Source organism: Moschus berezovskii, chromosome 17, assembly GCF_049115385.1.
Source record: "Moschus berezovskii isolate FMDL1 chromosome 17, NW_MosBer_1.0, whole genome shotgun sequence".
Taxonomy (NCBI): domain Eukaryota; kingdom Metazoa; phylum Chordata; class Mammalia; order Artiodactyla; family Moschidae; genus Moschus; species Moschus berezovskii.
The window spans coordinates 36,057,337-36,083,431 of NC_142476.1; the positions used below are offsets into that span (position 1 = coordinate 36,057,337).

General features: G+C 40.0%; 2 protein-coding genes across 10 annotated transcripts in view; both read right to left on the bottom strand.

Moving 5' to 3' along the window:
- Window positions 1-766: 766 nt before the first annotated feature.
- CACYBP (calcyclin binding protein) lies at window positions 767-11,780 on the bottom strand. Its single transcript, XM_055419206.2, has 6 exons — window positions 11,589-11,780; window positions 7,010-7,229; window positions 4,255-4,351; window positions 3,926-4,025; window positions 2,571-2,668; window positions 767-1,107 (listed from the first exon to the last, which is right to left on the bottom strand). The coding sequence occupies exons 1-6, from the start codon at window positions 11,607-11,609 to the stop codon at window positions 951-953; spliced, it is 693 nt and encodes a 230-aa protein (XP_055275181.1). The 5' UTR covers window positions 11,610-11,780; the 3' UTR covers window positions 767-950.
- Window positions 11,781-18,493: 6,713 nt separating this feature from the next.
- The window catches only part of RABGAP1L (RAB GTPase activating protein 1 like), a 729,399-nt gene continuing 721,797 nt past the window's right edge, over window positions 18,494-26,095 (bottom strand). For all 9 annotated transcript variants that reach the window (XM_055419205.2, XM_088845319.1, XM_088845320.1 and 6 more), the window contains 2 exons: window positions 23,442-23,639; window positions 18,494-22,130 (listed from right to left, as the gene is read on the bottom strand). In XM_055419205.2, the coding sequence (XP_055275180.1) occupies window positions 21,978-22,130; window positions 23,442-23,639 (351 nt within the window). In that variant the 3' untranslated portion in view covers window positions 18,494-21,977. The remainder of the gene's footprint in view (window positions 22,131-23,441; window positions 23,640-26,095) is intronic.

Sequence of the window (26,095 nt, forward strand, 5' to 3'; positions counted from 1 at the left end):
TAGTAAATATAATGGTCATCTGAGTTAAAATTCACCGATTCCAGTCCATTTTAGTTCACTGATTCCTAGAATGTCTATGTTCACTCTTGCCATCTCCTGTTTGACCACTTCCAATTTGCCTTGATTCATGGACCTAACATTCCAGATTCCTACGCAATATTGCTCTTTACAGCACCGGACCTTGCTTCTATCACCAGTCACATCCACAACTGGGTACTGGTTTTGCTTTTGCTCCCTCCCTTCATTCTGATCATAAAATGCATGGATTTGTACATTTATTGTTGCTTTAGGGTTACTGTTTTTATAAGCCATCTATCTGATCCATAGCAAAACTTTCTTATTAGTACCATACAAATATGTTTGTCTATTATGTTTAGATTTAATTCTAATTTATTCATAAATATATTTAAGCCTAGAGAAAATTATTTGTGATTAGATTATTAGGCCATGGTGATACATGCTGTATGCATTACTTAAGCTGTGGGAGTTAAGCAATCAACCTATATAACAACCTTTAAACACAGGTACAAATTTGCATTTTATGTAAAAATTCAGGCTTTATTTTTACTTATTCTTACACTGGTGGGAGCTGATGTCAGGAACTGAAAGGCAAGCACAAACTGTTTTCTACCTCTTAGCTGAACAATAATACACACAATGTGGCATTTTCATTAGGCAAGATTTGCTTTTTTACATTTCACACCAGAATACAACATTACTCTTCTTGAATAAAATGATCTGGTTACTAAAGAAACCATCCATGGAGGAAGTGTTTTAATAAGCTCATTTTATTTAAATAAATCCTCCAGCAGGAAGTGGAGAATTCATTGCCTTTACTTAGAAGAAGGTTGTTTAAGTAGTTATATGTCAGATTTATTTGTGCAGCTCAGCAACATTTCCTTATTGGAAACATTTTTCCACATCACAGTTCCCAAAAAGACTTTAAAGTCTCAGAAGTCTGTATCTCCTTTGGCTTGCTTCTCTCTTGATTCCACCCAGGCTTTATTAATGGTTCGTTTCATATCATCATCTCCATCTTCATAAATTTTCTTTAGAACATTCATTAATCCCTCACTAGGATCTGTTTCAGTGTCATAGGAGGGCTTTCTATTAAAAAAAAATACACAATAAATAGTGGAGGAATATATATATAATTATATGACATTTTATACCTTAAGATTACTAAGTACAGAGAGACAATTAGGCTGTAGGAAGTATGTGAGATAAGAGTCAGACAGTATCCTAAAAGAATCAAAACATGCACGAATTTATCTAAGACAATATACACCCACACTTAGCTCATCAAAGAATGGTCATCAAAAACGGCAAGGGGTAGTTATCTTGGGACCCTGGCATTTTAGGTGAGTTTTAGCAGGAAAGGTTAAGTAAATAATCATTTACCTTTCTGAACTGTTTTAATGTTTTAAAACCATGTTTCCTCATGTAATATGAAAATTTCATTGAGAGAAAAATAAACATACATTGTAACACATAGACACATACTGAAGCACATATATATTTTAATTAGAAAAGCCTTCCTCTTAAGACTGAAATACAAGAGTCTTGGGCTTGGTGGTATAAAAGCACACTTCTAGTTCAATCAGTATGCAAACTTGGCCCATTAACTTTTCCACTCACCTCATTAAGTGCCAGATTCTTGGGATACAGTAACAGTAAGACAGGTTCCTATATTCTGGTGATCCATTCTAGACTTAAAAGCAATTCCACAGATAATGCCTAACCTTAGCCAACCACAACCCAAATGCCCAGTGGCTATGAGAAGGGGGAGTGAGAGACGTGGATGGCGAATTGACTCAATGTATAGTACATTACCACTGCAGGAGAACAGAGGAATGTTTTACCTAGAATGAAAGTAGCTCTGATAAACTTTTCAGAATAGCCATTACTAAGTAGGATATAAATATTCTCTTTTCCACTCTATACCAGTGATGATGGTGATGGTTTAGTTGGTAAGTCATGTCCGACTCTTGTGACCCCATGGACTGTAACCCACCAGGCTCCTTTGCCATGGAATTTTCCAAGCAAGAATACTGGAGTAGATTGCCATTTCCTTCTCCAGGGGATCTTCCCGACCCAGGAATCAAACCCAGGTTTCCTACATTGCAGCAGATTCTTTACTGACTGAGCTACGAGGGAAGCCCACCAGTGATAGTGAAATACTAATTATATAGCAGAAACTTCTGGAACTCAAAAACTATATATGGGTTATCTGGGCTACTCTGTAACTACTGAAATGCAATCTCACAGAACGAGCAGTTATCTGTATAGAAGCACCACAGCCCAGGGTTAAGAACTGGCACAGAACAACCAACCACAAGTACAAAGACCTCCTTAAGAAGCAGCCTGCTAGACACATGCCCTCTTCTGGTGCCCTCTGACAAGTTGAAAGCAGACATAAGATAACTGGGTTGGTTAGTCAGAGGACATTAGAAGGTAAGTGGTCAAATTATAGACTACAATACAAATATAATACAAATTACAGACTATTATCAATGGAAATCTATAATCCTAGTAAATTATAATTCTCAAATAAATGAAAACAGACTCACTCTTTCTCTTTGCATTCTTTTTCAACCTGAGTCAGGTAGTCCCACCGCGTGTTTTCTGCTTTCTTTCTACATAAGATAAGAACTGTATCTGTCTTGACCTAGAAAAAAAGTAGAAAACAGGTACAACTTAGAACACCTGGTAATAAGCGTGAATATTTAGAATATTTACTCAATTACTTGAGTTACTGTTATGTACAGGACCCGTTTAGGTGTTAGTTTTATAAATAGGCTGGAGTCTGAAGACTTCGTGGAGAAATGAAATCATATACAAGTAAAATTAGAATACCTTCAAATACTAGGTGCTAGCAAAATAAAGAGGATATTAATGGGACTGGGGGAGATTAAAGAGGGTATTAATGGGGACCAGGGAAGGAACTTCACTCGGAAAGCCTTTCTGGGGTGAAATTTGAGCTGTGGCCCAAGAACCAGCAAAAGAAGGCCTTCCAGGCAGTTGACACGGCAAGGAGAAAGGCTCCAAGAAGGGATGATTTTGGTGTATTTGAAAATGAGGATGAATGCTGGATTTTGATGACTGAAGCACAGAATAATATGATAAGAGCAGTCAGAGTCATGCAGAAAATCATATCAGGCAGTATTGGTTAAGGAGTTTGTAAGGTGGGTATGCAAAAAAAGCAGGAATATGCAACCCTGTCAACAAATATTTATATGACTCTAGGAGTTCTTTGAGTTCTACCTTCAACTATGCCATTAGTGGACAAAGGAGCAGGGAGTCAGAAGCTAATCACTAAACTATATTCTAATACTGCCTTTCAGCTGCTACATAACTATGTAAACACAGCAGAATGGCATGTCTATATACCAGAGGCATAAAACTTCATGTATTTAAATTAGGTAGAGAAGAGAGATTATATGAATCAGTGAAAAATATTTTCAAAGATACTTAATTTTGTGAAACAAATTTTATTCCCATTGTACAAATGAAAAAACTGAGTTACGAAGTGATGAAGTGAGCTGCCAAAGGTCACAATAAGTGAGAAACCTGGCATTAAAACCCAAGTCTCATTCTTAACTCTTTTCTGTTTGTTCAATACCCTCCTGATTCTAATGCAGTATTCTTATAATCTGCTTTTCTAGAGCAGGAGCTGGCAAACTTTCTGTAAAGAGCTACTGGATAAATTTAACATTTCAGGCTTTGTGGGCCACATGGTGTGTGTGCTGTAGCTACTTAAACTTGCCATTGTGGCACAAAAGCAGCCACAGACAACACTACACAGGTGAGCATGGGTATGTCCAAATAAAACTTTATTTAAAAAACAAGCAGCAGGACAAGTTAATTCCAGTTCATCTTCATTTCATAAGATTTCACAATATTATGTTCAAAAACGTAAACTTACCTTTTTTGAACTGCCTTCCACAGAGATGGGTTTCAAGAGATTGTTCACAATCATGGAGTAACTCTTCCCATTTAGGTTCTTTACCAAAAGATCAAATGACCTACAACACAATAGTGAGTACATTATCTTTCTGGTTCTATAAAAGGTGATAATCAGTTCCTGTGGGAAAAAAGCCACAGTTCTATTTTAGGATGTGCGTTTGGCCATCTCAGAGCAGAAGACTCAACTCTGAAAGTGGATGTAAAGGATAATTAATAGTCAAGCTGAGTTTCAGAAGCTGCAAAGGAAAGGCCCATTATAAAGCCATCGTCTCCAGTGTGAGAACTCACCTCTCTGTGAAATTCACCTGCACACTCTCAGCAGGCACTTGATGAACTCCAGGTAAGGTAATGTAGATTTTCACAAACTTATCTGACTGGTCCCATCCTGGTAACAGTAACAACAGAAAACAGGAGTAAAGCCGGATACTATCTCTGGAACAGCAAATGCATATAGTTCATAAAAAAAATTCAGATAATTATCTAATTCTATAACCATATCCACTTCTCTAAGCAGTTCAACAAATGCAATCCTAGCTTCCTCAATCCCTTTTCCTGATAAAGCAGAATATAAATTGAGTCAAATTCATCCAAATACATCAAATTTGACTAACCTAACAACTAAAAAATGTTATTTCAGTATATATTATCAAACTATTTAATCTCTAACCTAGATGAATTATTTACAGAAAACACACAAACATCACATAAAAAGCATATTACATAACAAAACATATTTTTATGTATTTATTGTATACTATATATACGACATTTTCTTAACTGGTCCAGTAGAATAGAAATGTAGTGTTTAAAAAAAAAAAATGTGCTAGAGGGTTCTGGAGAACTTAACTTAATTTGTTCTCATCCATTCAACCCATCCTCCCCACCGACAACAGTTTCTCCCTAAACACAAACCTAGATTCCTAGTTAAGATGCCACAACCCTACCACCTTCAGGCCAGTTTTCTATAGTCAAAGACATCCTTAGCATACTTCCCACGGTACTTAAACGGCTTTTTGCTATGACAATATTCAAAACACATGATGACCTTCGAATCTCTCTTTTTATGTCCTTTGCTCATACAATTCTCTTTGCTTCACAATTGCTGAACCCACCTTTTAAACTGAGATGTTTCTTCTAATTCTCCCTGACTCTTAGCTTCCAGCAGTTATTTTATCAGCTATAGTCTCATAATACTTTATAAAGCTTTATTCCATTAAGCAAGTATTTATTAAATACTTACTACGTGATAGATATTGATAGCACAAAGAAAAAAAGATTATTCCTGCCTTCATGTGAGCTCATTACTCAAGCCTTCAAGTTATACTGCTTCCAAAATAAAGCCTACAGTCAACTGAGGAAAATGGAATTACGACCTTGTTATGGAGCCAGGTCTATGTCCCAACCACACCAGTAGCAGGGACTGCGTCTTGCTCACTGTTATGGATTCACAAGTCCACGTGCAATACAAGATATTAGGTACTCACAAATGGTTTTTGAATTTAACTGGGTTCCCTTCCTCAGTTAATATGGGTGGTTGTTTGGCAAAGTGAAATAGGAAACAGGAAGACAAAAAGCTGTCCATACATGTGAAACTGCTGCTGCTGAGTCGCTTCAGTCGTGTCCGACTCTGTGCGACCCCATAGACGGCAGCCCACCAGGCTCCCCCGTCCCTGGGATTCTCTAGGCAAGAACACTGGAGTGGGTTGCCATTTCCTTCTCCAATATATGAAACTAGCCATCATCAAAAAAATCTACAAACAACAAATGCTGGAGAAGGTATGGAGAAAAGGGAACCCTCCTACACTGTTGGTGAGAATGTAAGTTGGTGTAGTCACAATGGAGAACAGTCTGGAGGTTCCTTAAGAAAGTAAAAACAGATTTACCGTATGATCCAGCAATCTCACTTCTGGGCATATACCCAGAAAAAACCGTAATTCAAAAGATACATGCATCCCAATGTTCACTGATGCACTACTTATAACAGCCAGGACGTGGAAGGAACCTAGATGTCCATCTAGAGGACTGAATAAAGAAGATGTGGCACATACATACAATGGAATATTACTCAGCAGAAAAAGGAACGAAACTGTGCCATTTGCAGAGATGTGAATGGACTCGGAGATCATCTTAGAGTGAAGTGAGTGACAAAGAGAAAAACGGTATAGGTGAACTTATCTGCAAAGTAAAAATAAGACACAGAGAACAAACACAGATACCAAGGGGGAATGTGGTGGTGGTGGTGGGATGGATTAGGATTTACATATATACACTACTGTGTATTAAACAGATAAGTAATAAGAACTGACTATATAATACAGGAAACTCAGTGCTCTGCGGTGATCTAAATGGGAAGAAAATCCAAAAGAGAGGGGACGTAAGTATATCCATAGCCGATTCACTCTGCTATACAACAGAAACTAATACAACACTGTAAAGCAACTATACTCCAGTAAAAAAGATATATGTGAAAATTCAGCAAATCTAAAAAAAAGTGTATATACACATACACAGAAGAAAAATGTTTAAATACATAGCAAGCCAACATATATCAATATATCACACTACTATTACCAGTGAGATGGAAATACTGAATGCTTACAATTTTATGGTAAAATAAGTATTGATTAATGCTTTTCCACTTCAGTTTAAAAATGTTAATTGTACATGTGTTTTATTGGGACATGCAATATATCCCTTATAAAATATTGTATTCTAAACAATATTATGGTTATTACTGGAGTATCTCTGGGTAGTAGAATTACTATTATTTTCTCCTCCATGTTTTTTTCTATTATCCAAATTTTCTTTGATAAACATATACAGACACAAAGCTGAGTCCATATATACTGAATATATTTCAGAATAGGTCCCTTTTAAATCTCTTAAAACTATCTTATTAAATAAGAGCTGACAGGTCCTCTATTTCGAATCACCAAAAATACTGACTCAAAACTTTTCAAAAATTATTGTGTTAGTCACTACTGAAGAACAGGCCTCCTCAGAGGCAGAAGGAGCTGGATGTGATGTAGGGGACAAGTCATACCGTAATTACTGATTTTCACTGTATATCCTGTTGTAATAGGAGCAACCACAGCAGCTGGCTTCTCATTTTCTGTAAGTTCTGCTTTCCTCTGTGATTTCTGCTGCATCTTATTCTTTATTTCTGTCTCAATCTTGGATTTTTCAGCTGTCAGGGCATCACGTACTCTTTTCCTAGTGGCTTTTTCCAGCAGCACCTTCACCTCTTCTACATCTTTCTGGAGCTGTGTTAAAATAAAAGATAAATTAGATATGATAAATAAGATAGTCTGATATTGTGCATATTGATCATTTCAACTTACTGAACTAAGAGCTAAGAATATTAGAGGGTCACTTAAATTTTCTAGGATTGTTAGCAACTAGGATTCTTTCCTCCAGCCTACTGAATTGTAAATAACTCAAGCTCCCTTTCTTTTAAAAAGGAAAACTTCGAACTAACAATAGGTAATCGAGCCAAATTTTTCCAGTTTGGTAGACTGTTTGCTATCTGCCTTTGTTTTAAAATTTTTATTTATAAGATACATTTGTGATTTATAAATATTTCCTGATAAGATGAATAAATTCAACAAAAAGGGATTCATGGATTTCACTGTAACATGCAGTCCTGTCATCAGATATTGGGAATTTTTTAAATATTAAAATAAATGAGCACATGATAAGCATGGTGAAATGGTACAGCTTACTTGACTGAGGTAATCCTCTACTTTCCATCAATGATTGATCCTCAGTGATCTTCCCACCCCAAATAGTATAAATAAAAAAGTTTACTATTTTAAGACAAAAGATTAAAAAAGACATATTTCTTCTAAGAAGCTGTCTGATTCTAAAGCTCCTGGTTATTTTACCATCAGAAGTCTGGGACTTGGTTGCACAGTAGGGGGCAAAAACCTGGGCAAACAATCCAACACATTCCTGGATCACTGAAAATGCCACCTGTTTTTTCTTCTCACACCAATACATGGCCTACCTAAGTCTATTTCTATTTCTTTCTGGAGAGAGACCAAGACAGTTAAAAAATTAATGGGCTTAAAAACCTTTCCATCTTCTGACCTATTGCAAATGCATGAAATCTTTATAAACAAGGGATTCATTTTTGTTAAAATGACTTTACATTCTCACTTGATTCTAGCAATTTGACAGGAAGACTGACATCATAGCCAGAGATCACGTAAGGCTCAATATAAAAATATTTAAATGCTTGATAACTTGGTATAATACCCAAAGTACAGCTAGAAAGTGTTTATGAGTCTTAGAAAATACAAAGACTTTTTGCATTTTCTGTATGAATGCCTTTTACCCCAGGTCTTTTATCTCATTTAACTCAGATGCCCTTGTTTCACCTATCTATAACTGCTAACTTGGTATAAAAAGTCCAACTGTGCCCAGTCTCCTGTTCAAATTCTATCCCCACCTCCCAAAACTCATGTTACTAAGACAAAAATAGCAAACTCATCTTTTAAGCATAGTACCAAGTTCCTTTTAGTTCAAATCAATTTTTTTTGTTACTGATGCTAAAGGTGAAACTCCAATACTTTGGCCACCTCACGCGAAGAGTTGACTCACTGGAAAAGACTCTGATGCTGGGAGGGATTGGGGGGGAGAGGAAAAGGGGACGACAGAGAATGAGATGGCTGGATGGCATCACCGACTCGATGGAGGTGGGTTTGAGTGAACTCCGGGAGTTGATGATGGACAGGGAGGCCTGCTGTGCTGTGATTCATGGGGTCACAAAGAGTCGGACACGACTGAGCGACTGAACTGACTGACCGTGGTTTTAAAAATTCACATCATAATAACAAGGTGACAAAAAAATTAAAATGCACGATGAGTATATTCTGTTTTCAGAGTAAGGACTTAACAAATGAAAATGTATAGTCTAAACAAGAGGTTTTACTTCTTGACTGAAGTAGGAATCCTTTTTCTAGGAGAAAAAGATACTGAGAATTATGCAAGAGATCCCTAAGACCTCTCTACAGCCAGTCTTACTCTATAGTACTACAAAAACAAGATATCCACTCAAAGTCTGAAGCAACTTCCAGCAGGTAATTCCTCAGTTCTCTGTTATTGCAGACATCTGACCAGTAAAACTGAGTCCTTGGGACTTTTCCTGTACACATACCTTAGATACAGCATTTCTTACCTAATTTGTCTAGGTATTCATTTGTTTTCCTTACGCAAAATCACATCTCCCTTTTATCCCTATTCATTAACATAGTCTTTTATTTCCAAATTCTTAACTAGGAAGCATTAAAACCAAAGTGCTTCAAAACAGGCAAAGGACTTGTGCAGACATTTCTCCAAAGATATACAAATGGCCACCAGGCACAGGAAAGGATGCTTAACATAATTAAGCAAACATATTAAATCTACTTCACATCCACTAGGATGACTAACAACAAACTCCAGCAAACAGCAAGTGTTGTTGAGGATGTGAAGAAATTGAAACGTTCATACACTGTTTGTGGCAATGTAAAATGGTGCACTTTGGAAAGGAGTTCAACAGTTTCTTAAAGTTAGTTATCATATGACCCTACAATTCCACTCCCAGATATATACCTAGAGATGTGAAAACCATATATCCACATAAAAAGTTGTACACAGGTATTCAGGGCAACACTGTTCTAGGGGCCCAAAGAGTGAAAATGATCCAAGTGTCTATCAATTTATGAATAAAGAAAATGTGGTATATCCAAACATAAGAATACTATTCAGCCATATAAAGAAATACATGCTTCACCAAGGAATGAACTTGAAAACATTATGCTAAGTAAAAGAAGCCAAAAAGCAAACGGCCATATGTTGTAACATTCCACTTTTATGAAATGCTCAGAATAGGCAAATCCAGAGAGACACAACTAGACTGGTGGATGCTGACGAGGAGGAGTAACAGGAAGTGACTGCTTAATGGCTGCTTGACAGATTTCCCTGAGGGTTGAAAAAGTATACAATGCTGATAACTGCACAACACTGTGACCACACTACAAAGCACTGAATTGTACACTTGAAAATGGTTAAAACCTGTGAATTTTACCTCAAATCCAAAAATCCAAAGTGTCCCTAAATATATACACTGCAATTAGAAAGCTCCCTACTGTGAAGATGCCTAATACTGAACTATCCATATGAAGGGCTGTGAAGTCACTTCTTTATAGACCATAAAGAAGGCTGAACACCGAAGAACTGTTGCTTTCCAACAGTGGTGTTGGAGAAGAATCTTCAGAGTCCCTTGGACTGCAAGATCAAACCAGTCAATCCTAAAGAAAATCAATCCTGAATATTCATTGGAAGGACTGATGCTGAAGCTCCAATACTTTGTCCACCTGATGCGAAGAACTGACTCATTGGAAAAGACCCTAATGCTGGGAAAGACTGAGGGTAAGGGAAAGGGGACAACAGAAGACGGGATCATTGGACGGCATCACCGACTCGATGGACATGAATCTGAGCAGCTCCAGGAGTTGGTGATGGACAGGGAAGCCTGGTATGCTGCAGTCCATGGGGTCGCAAAGAGTCGGACACGACTCAGCGACTGAAAAACAAAAAAGCCACTTCAGAGACTCTTTCCTCAGGGCACATGGTACCATCATGCCTATACTTAACACATAACAAACTTGTGGCAAGTTATCTAGAATAACACACACATGCGCGTTTTCTTCATTTAAAGCAAATTTTCAGAATCACGAAAGTCAATTGTAAGATTTCCCAGTCTTGCTCATATTAACAAGAAGATTTCCAAAGAACGAATCTAGTCAGTGGATACTCAACATTTTACTGTGAATAACAGTATTGACATCTTAAGCCAGAAAAAGAGCAAAGCAAGTTTATGATTCCCGTTCTGTAACTGCGCAGTCTCCAAAAAAGCTGCCTCTGTTCAGTTTACAGAGCTTAAAAGAGAAAAAGCTATTTACCACTACTAAGTTACAACTAACTTTCCAACTCACTTATTTTTGAAAACACCTATAGAAGATTGCTGTTTTGCCAAGCACTGTTTGAACATTTAGAACTCTTGGTCTTTACGACTCTATGAAATGGATACTACTGTGGCCCACAGAAGCACCATAACTTGTCCAAAGTCTGTGCAGAGAAAACATGACTAAGAGATTTAAGTGCTAGGACCGAAAATTTCCCATTTCCAACCGCCCTCTACCATGGAACAACAGTTTTTGCAATCAGCTGTAATTTAACGAAGCTTCACGTCCTCAGACTAGTGTAACGCGAGCGGAGGAGCCTGAGGATAACGTGAAGGTGACCAGCCCTCAGGTCCACCACCGCACCTACCTGCCACTGGGAACCACAACACATCTCCCGCTCACCCACACCAAGCCGGGGAGGCCCCGGAAGGCAACTTTCCGGGGGGAAGCGGAGGCCCTGAGGCCCGCAGCGGCCGGGTCGGCACCGAGGCCGCTGCATTTGGGCGGGTGGGAGGCCGAGCGGGAAGGGCGGGAACCCGAGGACGCAGGCAGGCGGCCCGACTGGCAGGTGCCGCCGGCGGCCGAAGGGCAGCTCGGCACGGAAGACGGGCGGGAGACGGAACGGAAAGCTCCAGCAAGGCCGAGCGATGAAGATGTAGCCGAACTCCTTACCTCTTCCAAAGCTGAAGACATGATCGGGTTAAGTCAGGCAAGGCCCGGGCTGCAGCAGCGGAGAACGGAGAACGGGAAACGCCGCAGCGAGCGTTCTCACCGCGAACGCAGACAACACCTGCACGCGTAGCGGCGGACGCAGCCGGCGAGCACACCTAACCCTGCGCGAGATTTCGGCCCGCCTCCCGCACGCGGCGCCTCTGGAACCTTCGCGAGTCCTTCTCCACCGCCCAGCCAGCCTCAAGCACCGCCTATCAGACTCGGCTCCGCCTCGCCTCTCCTGGCCCCGCCCCATCTCGTCTCTTAGCAACACGCAACTCTCGCGATCAAACCGGCAGTTCGAGAATAACGCCTCCATCTCCCAGCTCCGGAAACTCTTTACGGAGTTTACTTTGACCCCTTTTGTCCCGCTCGCGCAGTCGCAGCTCGGAACAGCTGCCTTCCGTACGGTAATAACCATAACCCAACCCCGGAAATCTGCGGGGTCCAAACTGGAAGTTGACGACAGAGTCGGTTGTTTCCGTAAGCTCTAGGACCCGGGGCCATCGAGGCGGCCATCTTGTATAAGACTAATTTGTGATCTTCTACGAGGCCAAAAAAAGGGGGAGAAAAGGAAACCTATTTATGTTAAAGTGAGAAGGAACGAGAACGTTAACTGCAGAGTCCTGAAAAGAATAGTGTAATTTTCACTAGGTTCTGGCGCTCTGGAGACGTCACGACTTATTGTGTACAGCATGGTTACGTCATCACGGAACGCGAGAGGAGGTGGAGTTGCATTGGCCACGTGACCGGACCCATTAGCGCGGCGGGGAAAGTAATACAGCGGCACCTGGAGACGTCACGATTTAGCGTGTACGACGTGGTGACGTCACTACGGACCAGGAGAGGAGGAGGGGTTGCACATGACCCGGATCCGCGTCGCGGCTCGGGGAGTAAGCGTAGTGTAATATGTGGGTCGGAGAAGGCAATGGCAAGCCACTCCAGTGTTCTTGCCTGGAGAATCCCAGGGACGGGGGAGCCTGGTGGGCTGCCGTCTATGGGGTCACAGAGTCGGACACGACTGAAGTGACTTAGCAGCAGCAGCAATATGTGGGTATCTCCGTTTGCCCAGCGTTTGCAGTCCCGCAACCCACTCCAGTATTCTCGCCTGGGAAACCCCGTGCACAAGGGATCTGCGGAATTGCAAAGAGTCGGACGTGACAGACCGAGTATCTCTTACTTTTTTTCTCCCTACCCTCCGTACACCGCGGAAGCACTTCCGTGGAGCCCTCAGCGACCGATCTGCGAATCTCTAGCTGTCACCCAGGTTTGGAGTCGGTTTAAGTGCGGAGAAGGCAATGGCAAGCCACTCCCGTACTCTTGCCTAGAAAATTCTATGGATGGAGGAGCCTGGTAGGCTGCAGTCCATGGGGTCACTCAGTCGGATACGACTGAGCGACCTCACTTTCACGCATTGGAGAAGGAAATGTCCACCCACTCCAGTGTTCTTGCCTGGAGAATCCCAGGGACGGGACAGCCTGGTGGGCTGCCTTCTATGGGGTCGCACTGAGTCGGACACGACTGAAGCGACTTAGCAGCAGCAGCAGCAGCAACCCCTAAGAAGTCAAATAGCCCGCATTCAGCTTTATAATGTCTTCTGAGGTAGAGATTACAATCAGCAAGTCAAAGGAGGAAAAGGAGTATAAAAAGCAGGCAGACCATTATCATGGTCAAGAATATGAAGGGCAGTACAAAAACAAATTACAGGTATGCACAACGTGCACGAATTTCAAACCTGATGTTAAAAGCAAAGAAGCCAGGAGGAAGTCCTGTCGTTTGGTTCCCTTTAAACGAAGTCTAAAACTGCCAGACATTAAAAATCGGATAAGTCTTTCCTTAAGCGGGAGACAGTGACAGAAAGGAACCACTAGGGGGCTTTTGCGGTTCAAACAATATTTTGTTTTCTTGCTGTGGATGCTGGTTACAGATGTGTTCACTTTGTAGAAATTTCATTGAACTGTAATTTGCGTTTTCTTTTGTATGTTCTAGTGAGCTGTAGCCCGCCAGGCTCCCCTGAACCGTGGAATTCTCCACGCGAGAATACTGGAGTAGATTGCTCTTCCCTGCTCTGGGGGATCTTCCCGACCCAGGGATGGAACTCCAAGATCTCTTGCATTGCAGGCAGATTCTTTACTGTTTGATCCATTAGGGAAGCAATATAGTTAACTAAAAGCTATATTTAAGTAGGCCCAGGAGGGAATTTTTCCTGGATGATAGAAATGTTACACTGATACACCCCATTGTCAGAATTCATAGAACTAACTCCTAAGACCTTTGGGGTTTTTTGTTTTGTTTTGTTTTAGTTATATCGCAAGTCTTTTTTTTTTTTTAAATGCGTCTAGGGAATTCCCTAATACCCAATAGGTAGGACTTGTCTTTAACTGTTGAGGCCTGGGTTCAGTCCGTGGTTGGGGAACTAAGATCCCACAAGCCCTGCAGCACAGCCAAAACAAAAATGTCTAACTGGAAACCTGGAATTCTTTAGGTACTTAATAGGAATAAATATCCCATTTCACTGTATAAGAAATTGACCTAACCCAGTGATTTTGCTGGATTATGCACCTGGGGCAAATTCTTCCACCATATAGACTAAGGTCACAGTTTTAAATACCATCAGTTACCGGTAACTCGGAAATCTTTGCTCAATTCCACCACTCTTCTGAGCTCCAGGCTCTGCCTCTGCTTGGATGTCTGATAAGCACATCAAATTCAGCTTGTCTGAAAAACAAAACAACCAAAAAAACAAAAAACAAAAACCACCTCTGGATTTCTCATCCTCACAGCCCAGATCAGCTTTCCCAGTTATTCTCCAGCTCTGTGAATGGTCACCTCATTCTCTTTGTGGCTCAGGGCAAGGAGTCATACTTGAGCCTTCAATTTCAGTCCTACATCCCATCCTCTGCCAAGTCTTGGTGGCTTTATCTTCAAAGCATGTTGGGAATAAAACCGCTTCTCACAACCTCCACTGCTATCACCCAAGACCAAGGCGTGAGTATTTTGTCTGGACTGTAGCCTCTTAGCTGATTTTTCTGCTTACCCCACTGTGCCTTTACAGTTAGTTTTCCAGAGTAGCCAAGGTAATCTTTTCAAATGAATAAAGTCCAAACTCCATACGCAACCTGGACTGTTCTACATGATCTTAAATCTCACTTTTGAGTTCCTTTATCTCACCAGGTCCCCTCTCCCTGATTAAAAACACTGTCATTTTTGTCACTCCTTGAATCCACCGAGTTTGTTCTCACCTCCAGATCTGTGCTCTGTGCTTTCTTTCAGTCTGGAATGGTTTTCCTCCAGATCATCACATAGCTTTGTCTGTCTTCCTTTTCTACCAGTGCTTAAAAACACCTTAGAATTTCCCATTTTTAAGAGTCAACAGGAATTCACTGCTGCTGCTCTCCAGTTGTATCCTATAATTGTCCTTCCACGTATTATGTAGAAGCAAACTGACTGCTTGCACTGCAGCCATCAGGAGTAATTGGGTACATCAGATCCCAAATCAAGGGGGAAAAAGGGAAGAATGTTGTATCCTGAGATAAAAGCAGACCATCATCAACAACACACATCAGGGTCACGGTGTCTAGTTCTAGTTCTTCAAATAAACTCAGGAACCTGAGCCTTTCCTATAAAATTAGACTCCCTAAAATCAAATGCTTTGTCTGATTTTTGCAATGCTGATGTCTAAAAATATGGGTAGTAGTGTGAGAACCATGAACAAACTAATTATAGACTCTATCCTTGGAAATTGTGTAGTTTCTTCCTATAAATTCTTGTAATTTCTATTTGGCAGGCTTGTTCTTACAAAGCCTGAACTTCTTCACAAACGTTCTTTGCAAGTAAACTTGCAAAAGATTTTATTCTGGACTTCCCCAGTGGTACAGCAGTTAAGACTTTGCCTTCCAATGCAGGGGGTGCAGGTTCAGTCCCTGGTAGAGGGGAATAAGATCCCAGGCCTCACAGCCGAAAAACAGAACATAAAACAGAAGCAGTATTGTATGAGATTCAATAAAGACTTTAAAAATGGTCCACATCAACAAAATCTTAAAAGATTTTGCTGAGTGTCCCTTTGAAAGCGCTCAAAAGTTTTGTTAAAAGCATAATTTCAGAGAGGTGAAACTGATTCTCAGCAAGTAAAAAATGAATATTAACAAATATTTTATACAACTCATTGCGTAAACCAGTGAGGGAACCAGCACCCTGTTAAGACTGTCAGAAAGTGCATTTGCACAGCTGGAATTTGTAGACAGTTTACCAATGGAATACTAGTGTAAGGTTGCAGAGTTAAGCACAGACTACTTACGGTCCTACAGAGTAGTAAAACTATATCTAACTTTTGGAGTCATCTATCCCACTGGACAGAAAATGGGATTTGTGTCCCTCCTGGACAGAAACCTACAGGTTAACAGGTAACTTCACAAAGCGTAGGACCTTTAATCAATAATGAACAGCGAGTTCCACTTACTTTTCATGACAGGACCATTCATGACCTTGTAACTGCCAAGTTCGGTAGATATTTTCTGGATAATTTGACAGTTTTACTTTTTATGTAAAATTTCTCATTGTTTTAATTGCTACATGGGCCAAACAAAAGATGTCTGTAGTCTGGATTCGGGGCACAAACTAATTTTACAATCTCTGATTAATATTTTTTTAATACATGCTGAATTCCAAGAGGAGCTGACTAATCTGGCTTTCATTTGGCTCCAGGTACACCCAAAACAAAATGCAAATTAGAACCCAGTGCAAACCACAATTCTCTGTACTGTGCCTCCACTTCAGGAGAGCCTAAGGAGTTTTCAAAGTTCTGCCTGAATTACATGACGTCACCCACTGGGTTGTACTATGAAAGACGAGCAGCAGCCACCCAATCCAATATTAGCCAATCAGATTGTTCTAAGATTTTGAGTTGGGACACTGAGATGCCAGTCCATCTCTGCCGGTCACTTGAAGACAGGGCATATAAACTTGGAGGTTACACACTCTGAAGCAGGGGGTGCCTCTTTTCAGAGACAGCAGCAGCAGCAAAGCATCACCTTTCAAGATAAGCAGAAGAGTGATTATGAGAACAATTGCTCACACTCCTGATGGCATTCCAGCCCCTTGTCCCTGTGCCTCTTCAGGCCCAACAGTTTGGCCTTTGGTATTATGAGCTAAATATACTTTTTCCCTTTTAATTAACTACCTTATTAGGCTAGCTTGAGAGTTTGTTACTTGCAACCAAGGAATCTCTACAGAGAGGCATACAGGGCACTTGGCTCTGTCTGCTGTACAGGATATCATTTTGCAGGGAATCACCCAGAGCAAACTCCTATTTATTTCTCCTTGATACAATGACTAGAGTCTAGTATCAGATTAGAAGCTTTTCACCAACACCGGATTCAGATGATTCAGAATAAAGTCAACTAGAAAAAAAATAAAAAAGACAGATGGAGTTTAGAACAAATGTTTATTACTGCTTAATGGGGCCAAAGGGGCAACACAAAGCATTGAGAACATCACTGGCTCACAAAAACAGTCACCTTGCTACCTTCTCGGTTGCATTTGTTTATTTCACAAGGCTTCATTCACACATGAAAACAAGATATTAATCCAATTCAAGTTCATAACAATTATAAAAGTAAACATTTGTTGGGACAATGTACAATAAATTGCACTTCTCTTAACAAGCGTTACATTTACATTTATAGAGTGTACTATACATAATATATGGAATAATGGAAACATCTAATTGGTCAGTGTTGACAGAAGAGAGAGGCTGCTCACTAATTTCTTTCGAGTCAATTAGCACTGTTTGAGCTAATCAACTCCTTTATTCTGGAACCTGTTTTCATTGGAGAAGCCATGGGCAAAATCATAGAATTCATAAAAACAGATGTCATAGAATTTCTACTACCTCCTCAGCAAGGGAAAGGTAGGAGTTGAAAGAAATGAAGTGAGCCTGAGAATCTTTCTTATTTGAACTAAGGATCCATACATTATGCAGAATACCAGAAATAGAGAAACTGATGCAAAGGCTATTACGATCTTGGATTCTGGGATCAATTCCAGGCTTTATTCTTGTGCTTTCATGACACCAGAGTCTTGACAAATTTATGTCCTTATCATTTCAGTTTCCTATATTTTATTCCATATATAATATATAGTAATTAAAAGTTACATTTCAACAGAAAAGATTTTACATGTTAATTTATTGCCAATGAAAAAGAAAAGTAACTTAAAATATTCATTTTCTACTCAATGATTCCTTTTTTTTTTTTAAGTTTCCAGAATACCACTAACGAAAAACCAGGGGTGGAGGCAGGGAGAGTGGGACATGTTGATGAAGATGTTTTTATAGCAGGGAGCAAACACACTTGTAGATAAGCTTCACATGTAGTCTTTTAGATGGAAGCTAAGACAGGAATGTCTGACAGCTGACTCTAGTCACTAAGCTACTCATAAACATCCACTTTTCTCCTTACAACTCAAGATGATCATCTATCGAGGTGCAGCCCAACATGCAAGTTTTCATTTTGGTAGCTCTTGAAAGATAAGAAAATCCCTAAGGGTTCTGCCTGTGTTACATGGAAGCCACTGTGATACACGAAGATGTTCTGGAGCAGTTCCAGTTCAATGTGACCATCAGCATGGCAACTAGAGGGCAAGAGTTTTGTATCTGGTTGTAGGAAATAGGCCACTGAGAGGGGTCTGGCCTTCTGCATCTGGTCACCATGTCCATATTCAGCTGAATGGTACCAGGGTACCAAAAAAGGCAGGGATAAACCATATAAAATTATACCAATCACACACACACACAGATCTCACAGCATTCAAATCAAACAACAGTTTGTTCATGCTCTCGTTTACCTATACTTGAAGCAAGAGAAGAATTTTTAAGAGTAAGTTATACAACAGAATCATCTTACTAAGTAAAAGTATTCTGTGCCAGATAAAATATGTCACTTTTTAAAAGCTTCTTTTTCCCTAATACGATCATGAAATTGGACAAACATCTTAACAGAACAATTAGTAGACTGATCTCAACTAAAGAAAAAGAAAACTCAGTCCCTTACATTAGTTACATTATGTGATTCTTAGCCTCAGAAATGAATCTGTTCCTTTAAGGATCTTTCATTTCTTGTGCCCTAAATTGTGTATTCTCTTGTTTCTCTCACTTCAGCTAGGAAATGAAGCCACTAGTTATCAACTGTAAAGTATTTTAGGAAAATGGAGTAAGGGTTTGAGAAACAAATATTAATACATAGTATAAGAGGATGAAAGTTTTGAAAACAATGAAACCAGATAAATACTATTAAATATCCCAACATCAGTACAAGGATTACTTTTCTACTTTATTATGGAAATTTAAGAAAGCCAATGAAGAACAAACCACGAACTTAATAGTTGGGAGAGGGAAAGAAAATTATTGGTTGCTTGGAAAGATAGGCCATAGGCCTATGTGACATTCCTATTAAGTGTTTCTGATAGGCACTCATATACAGAACATTATGTAACTGGGAATTTCTTTGCATTAAATTATATGTAACTAAATATAACCAAATTGTGCCATGGCTCAGGATGTGGGAAGCTAGAAAACATATGCACTGCAAAATTCAACTTGGTTTCTTTCAGCTCTAAGGAATGTGTTAAGATTCTCAAGATATAAAAGCTAATGACTGAATTATCAAATTGAACTTCATTCTCTTATATTGAAGAATTTAATGAAAGGAGAACTCTTTTCAGAATGCTGCAAATGTTGGATTTTTGGAGGAATGTTTTATACAATGTATCCAAGGAAAAGATGGAAAACACTAAAATATTTGAAATTTTCCTGGATATTTGAGCTGGTCAACCTCTTTCTAAAATCAAAAGAAGAGTATGAATTCTCAAATATACTTCAAGTTAAGATAAATTAAAACTAGCAGATACTTAATGCTGGAATGCATGAGTTTTCAAACAATATATGGTGAAAGGCATGTGGTCTGGGATAGTGCTATTGTAACACTGTATGAATAATATCATATACCAACTTTTGCATTTTCTTTCTTTCTGTATTTGCTATTGCTACTCACCCAAAGGCATAGAAGTGAGGGACAGTTTAGACTATGATACTAATACACATACCCAAGCATGATGTGGAACTGGAGAAGGAAAAAAAATCTATAGATGGCCATTATAATCTGTTAAAAGAGTTAAAATGCAACAGATTAAATGTTTATAATGTTTGTACCTGGTGATTTTGTTTAAAGAAACAAATGTTAGGGGCTATAAAACTGAGCCAGGTCTACAGGTAAGGACTGAACCTAGAGCTAGTTCTCTCTCAACTACCATTCAAGGAAAATTACGCAATTTAGGCATTCTGTGAAATGTAAAAAGAGCTCTGTACAGTAGAACTATGAGATTCACAAAACACAAAAGAACATCCTTAATTTAGCTAGCCATCTGATAAGGCAACTTGTACAAGGCTTCTTGGGATCAAAGCATAAAGTACCACGAAAGCTAACAAATTTTACTAAATGATTTACAAAAACAAGTACCAAGATGCAATTTTCTAGCCATTATATTTTACCAAAAAAATATTAACTTTTCTAAACCACCACAGAGGGAATGTTAAAGTCAACACAGACACTCAGAATGCTGAGTTATTTTCCTTTGGGGTGAAAGGAAATGGAAACTATGATGAAAGATGTCAGGACAAAAAAAAAAGGAATTCTGTAAGAAAAGTATTATTTGATGAGTGTAATGAAGGATAGCGAACAACCACATCAATTTTATGGGCTGTAGATGATAGAAGAACACTTACCGATGAGGGGAACTTCACTTTTTAGAGCTTAATGATTATTTTAGAGGAGAGGATCCACCGTGAGTAACTTGGAGTGCATGATCCTGGACTTGAGATGGCTCTTACATGATTTTTACTTGCAAGAGTGTGTTACTTTTAACTGCAACACATGGCACAGATGAGAGTCACTCTGCCACTACAGGGTTTAAGATCCTCTGCAAAGAATATGTTCAACAGTGAAGCCAAGGATGAGCATCAATAAATGTTACCGTACACAGACAATAGTAGTTTGGTTGACGTAAAAGGACCGAAGGCCTCTAAAACAGCTTAAAAAATGGGAAAATTGGTTTTTCCCTTACCAAAGGATTTCCTGCAAAGACTATTTATAAAGACATGTTAAATATAATTGAAAAAAATATTTCCATCAACTTTTACACAATAGCTTTGCCTTTCCATGAGATAAGTATTTCTATAAAGGTTTTATATGCAATCGAAAATGTTACAAATGCATTTGCATCTCTTCATCTAGGGGTACCGAGGGCACATTTTTAGGAAGCTACAGAACTCAGAAAAAGGGGCCTAGTATTAAATTAAGGTGATATGAAGCTGACCTCTATTTCCCATTTCATAACTTTAACGAAGTTACAGTATATTAGTGTTTCCTTTGCAAAGTACATGTCAACATTAAACAAATACTCTGTCCCTGGTTCTACATTCCATTCTAAGCACAGTAACTGTTCCTGGGCCTTTTCAGGCTTCTCTGGTAAAGCTCTCCTAAAGATGAAACTCGTAATATCCACTTCTGGTTTCACATTTGCCAGAAGGCACAACTATATTCTTACTTAGGAACTTGCAATTCTCCTGTGGAATTCTGAAAAGGACCTGTTAGAAGACCAGGACCAAAGTGATTTATTTTATCCTGCATTTATAAAAACCTCAGTTCTTTTTTATTTAGTGTGTGTTCTCAATAGCCTATCTTATTCCATGGTTCTTGGTACTTAATTTCCCGATGTACCCCACAGAAAATAAAAATAAACTAATTCTCTTTGGGAACTGTCCAACCCCAGATCTGTTCTTTCCTTCAGATAGGATTATCGCTGTCCAGGGAATCTGCTGGCCCCACAGTGTGCTTTATCTGAATAAGTCCTGAAAAGTTATGAGGTTTAGGTTTCAATCTTTTTTTTTTTTTTTTGCTGTGACATATCTTCCTATCAATTCAACCTTGGAATAAAAGACATCTCCATTTTCATGTAAGACAAAAATAATTATGAATAATTAGTTCTAAATAAAAAGCATTTAGCTCTGAATTACTTGTTTCCAACCAGACATCAGGCATATAAAATAATGTGTAATAATACTATGATGGATCGGAACATGGCCTTCCATGAAGCACAAACACAGGTATTCAACATAAATCAGGTTAGTTTAAATAACATCCCTTTGAAAAGTGTCATACGAGAAAGATTGAGAGCTACTGAAAGATCCTGGCTTGCTTTCTGGCCTCCTTCCCTTCCTTTCAAAGGGACACCAGGACTCTTCCTGGGTTTCCGGCGCTTTGATCGTTGTGCTCCTGTGCTTGGGTGAGGCTGGAACTATGTGCTCTCCTTGGGGGGCTGGGTGGCCTGTGGCGGCTGCAGCGGCTGTGTGCCCGTGGCCGTTTTGATAGAGTTCAGGGTTTTGCTAAACCAAGAGTTTTTTGCAGCTTGAATTTCATTCATAAGGGCTCCTCTCTGATGTTCAAGTTCCTAATTAGAGAAAGAAAGTCACCTGAGTTATATAAATGTTGTCTCTCTGCCAAAAATAAAATCAGAGTGCAGCTTTTTGGAATCCACATGGCTGTAGTTTTCCCTACACACCCAGGTGAGATTTAGTTGACTTCTGAATGCAAGGGAAAAAAAAATGTAGAGCTAAACGTTACCACTAAAACCCAGAATCTGTGCTTTCTCTGATCAGTGACAGGAAACCTCATTTTACCCTTTCCTCCCCCTTGCTATTTAGGTCCAATTTAGGCTGCAACCTGAGAGAAAATGTTTAAAATCACAGGTAAACATAAGCATATGGATGGAAAGAAGTTTTACTGGTAGTGTAAGCATGAATGAGTTCTGGTTCCCGACACACAGCCTGTGGCCCTGAGAATTTACATGGTCTGGTACAGAAAGTTCAGGATCATTAATGTGGTGCAGCGGATGCCACAGGAGGACACAGTGTGAGGATCACCGGTAGAAGGAAATGGGAACAGTCCATCAGAAGCCAGGGCTGTTTTCCTAATTCTGATATCCTCCAAAGTGGAACAAGATTATGGGGAAAGGGATTTGGCAAAATCAGGTAAAGATGAAAAGGGACTCCAAAGAAAAGCATGGCTGTCAGCCAACATTCAGCTGTTAGGGCAAGGAGCTAGCAGGAGGGTTTTGGCTTTTCAACTCTAAGCATCAGCTAAGTAACCAAGTTCAATGAGAAGACCATGGCAAAAAAAAATCTCAGGGTAAACTAAAAAGGCATATGCTTAAGTTCCCATAAGGTGTGTGTGTGAAATTTAATTATTAAAATTTTATTTAAAACTATGTGTTTATTTTTGTTTAGTTGCTCAATTGTGTCTGACTCTTTGCAACCCCACAGAGGGCAGCATGTCAGGCTTCCCTGTCCTTCACTATCTCCTACAGCTTGCTCAAACCCATGTCCATTGAGTCGGTGATGCCATCCAACCATCTCATCCTCTGTTGTCCCCTTCTCCTCCTACCCTCAATCTTTCCCAGCATCAGGGTCTTTTTCAATGAGTTGGCTCTTTGAATCAGGTAGCCAAAGTATTAGAGCTTCAGTTTCAGCATCAGTCCTTCCAATGAATATTCAGGGTTGATTTCCTTTAGGATTGACTGGTTTATATCAGTGTTTAAAAGTGACATAAAATACAACTCATTAGTGGGCAGAAAATGTATTCATCATATATGGTATAACATTCCATGATTCTGAGCTTGATAGGTATATTCTACAATACTAGAATATCCTGAACCACTAACTTTTATTTTTTTTTCTTATTGGTCTTTTATCAGATCACCAACCTGGATTTTACACTTGGCCTCCACCAGCTGCAGTTTGGTTTGTGCCAATTCCAGCTCCATCTCCCTCAGCTGCTTCTTAAGAGAGTCCTTCTCATCGTCCGATTCAATCCCCTGGTCCTCTCTGCTTATGGCCGCTGCTTTCAAAGCACCCTCCTTGCTGAAAATGTCACTGCAGTGTTTACATGCCATCATTTTACACTGAAATATCCAAAAGAGATAACCAGTATCAAACTGTATTTCATAGCATATATCATGTCCTGAGACACTGTGATATGATTTTTCTTTAGACACTGCTTCTGGTCATCAAATGAAGGCCCATTTATGAAAGTATTTTTCTTGGGCTATGACCAAAATGGTTATAATCAGCACAAAACCCAACTATTGAAGACAGGTGCTACTTTTTCTTAAAGTATCTATAGAAAAACTCTGAAGATAGGAAGTGTTATAGCATTTTCTTGAATGTGTTCTAGAAATTTTATTCTACCATTATCCTTACTGGATGCCAAGCCCATGGCATATACTCTACATGCATTAATTACCTCATTTAACCCTAAAGATCAGGGTTACTTACCATATGATTAGGTACTATTATCATCCCCATTTACAAATGAAGAAACTTAAAGAATACAAGTAAACTTGCCTGTGGTAGACAAGGAAGGTCATTATGACTAACCTAAGTCTACCCTAGCAACAAACAAGTATTGGGTTGGCCAAAAAGTACGTTTGGGTTATTCCATAAGATGGTGCTGCTGCTGCTGCTAAGTCGCGTCAGTCGTGTCCGACTCTTATCGACCCCATGGACTGCAGCCTTCCAGGCTCCTCCATCCATGGGATTTCCCAGGCAAGAGTACTGGAGTGGGGTACCACTGCCTTCTCCTAAGATGGTACAGAAGTACCCAAATGAATTTTTTGGCCAACTCAAGATATGTCCTTTTGTTCATCTTTAAGGAAAGATGGTCGTTATTGTTCAAGGTGATAAAAGTCATTGGGTTACATGCCTGGATTGTCAATTAAGCAGAGAGAACTGAACAACAGCAACAACAGAACTGTTGTTTTCTTAAATTATCTTCCAAAAATTTAGAGATGAGGGATATTATAGAACATTTCTATTTTGATGTCCTACTGTTACAAGCTCAGGATGTCCCTAACCATAACCATGCTCCTCTCTTCTCACACACACACAAAGCAACCGTGCTCACACTCCTGTGTCACCGTGCGTGACCCCACCATGTGGGCCTAAAGGCTCTGGTGCCATCTTTTCATTAGCTGCTGCTTTGTTCCACTGGTCATTAAATTCTCCCTCTGGTATGTCCAAGCATGTCTCCCAGGCCCAAAGCCCCAAAAGCCACCTCCCCAGGACAAGGTTCAGATTTTTCAGTTCTTGTGTCTCAGAATTTCAGGTTATAACTTATAAAATATGTATTCACTGAGCATTTACTGTGTGCCAAGTTCTAGACTAAGCACTTTATATACATCATCTTATTTAATCTTCAAAATGACCTTATGAGGTAGGTAATATCTCTAGTTTACAGAACACAGAATAAAGCTGTGCTTAGTCGCTCAGTCATGGCCAACTCTTTGCAACCACATGGACTGTAGCCCACTAGGCTCCTCCGTCCATGGGGATTCTCCAGGCAAGAATACTGGAGTGGGTTGCCATGCCCTCCTCCAGGGGATCTTCCTAACCAGGGATCAAACCCACATATCCTACATTGCAGGTAGATTCTTTACCGTCTGCTGCTGCTACTGCTGCTGCTAAGTCACTTCAGTCGTGTCCGACTCTGTGTGACCCCAGAGACGGAAGCCCACCAGGCTCCCCCGTCCCTGGGATTCTCCAGGCAAGAACACTGGAGTGGGTTGCCATTTCCTTCTCCACTTTACCGTCTGAGACAAGGTTAAATAACTTGTCAAGTTGTTAAATATATGCGAAAGTGCCTGGAATGCATTTACTTACTAGTACTGTATAAACCTGAATATATTCAAATTGAATTGTATCAGGTTTCTGTATGTAACACTGGTCCCAAGAGTGGGCTGTGCCAACGCTGTGGCTTAAAGAATTCCAAACCACTTAGTTTACTCCTGGTTCCGTAGAATAAGCTATCACTTTTTTCAAATAGAAAAGAAACACAAGGAGTTCTACCACGAGGGGGCAGCATATAAATAAATGTGACTCTGTGACCCCAGGGACTGTAGCCCACCAGGCTCCTCTGTCTGTGGAATTCTCCAGGCAAGAATCCTGGAGTGGGTTGCCATTCCCTTCCCCAAGGGAATCTTCCTGACCCAGGGATTAGAACTCGGGTCTCCTGCACTGCAGGCAGATTCCTCACCGTTTGAGCCACCAGGGGAGCCCTATAAATGCTGCAGGTTTCCTTTACATCTCTGAACACGGGTGGAAGAACCCACCTCCAGCTGAGTTCTGAATTGCCCCTGGCGTCTACTGTTTAAGAGATTAATGGGATGACCCTACTGGGCTGCGCACTGAAGCCACATCAATCCAGGCACAGTTGGGATGCCGGCTTCTGAGGGTTCCCAGGCTGCCAACATGCAAGAAAGCTCAGGGGCCTCATGTGCCAAGGCTGAAATCGAACCTCTTTTCCTGTTACCTGTCTCTGACAGCCCACAAGGTTTATGGGCTTTCATCTGGCCGACATCCC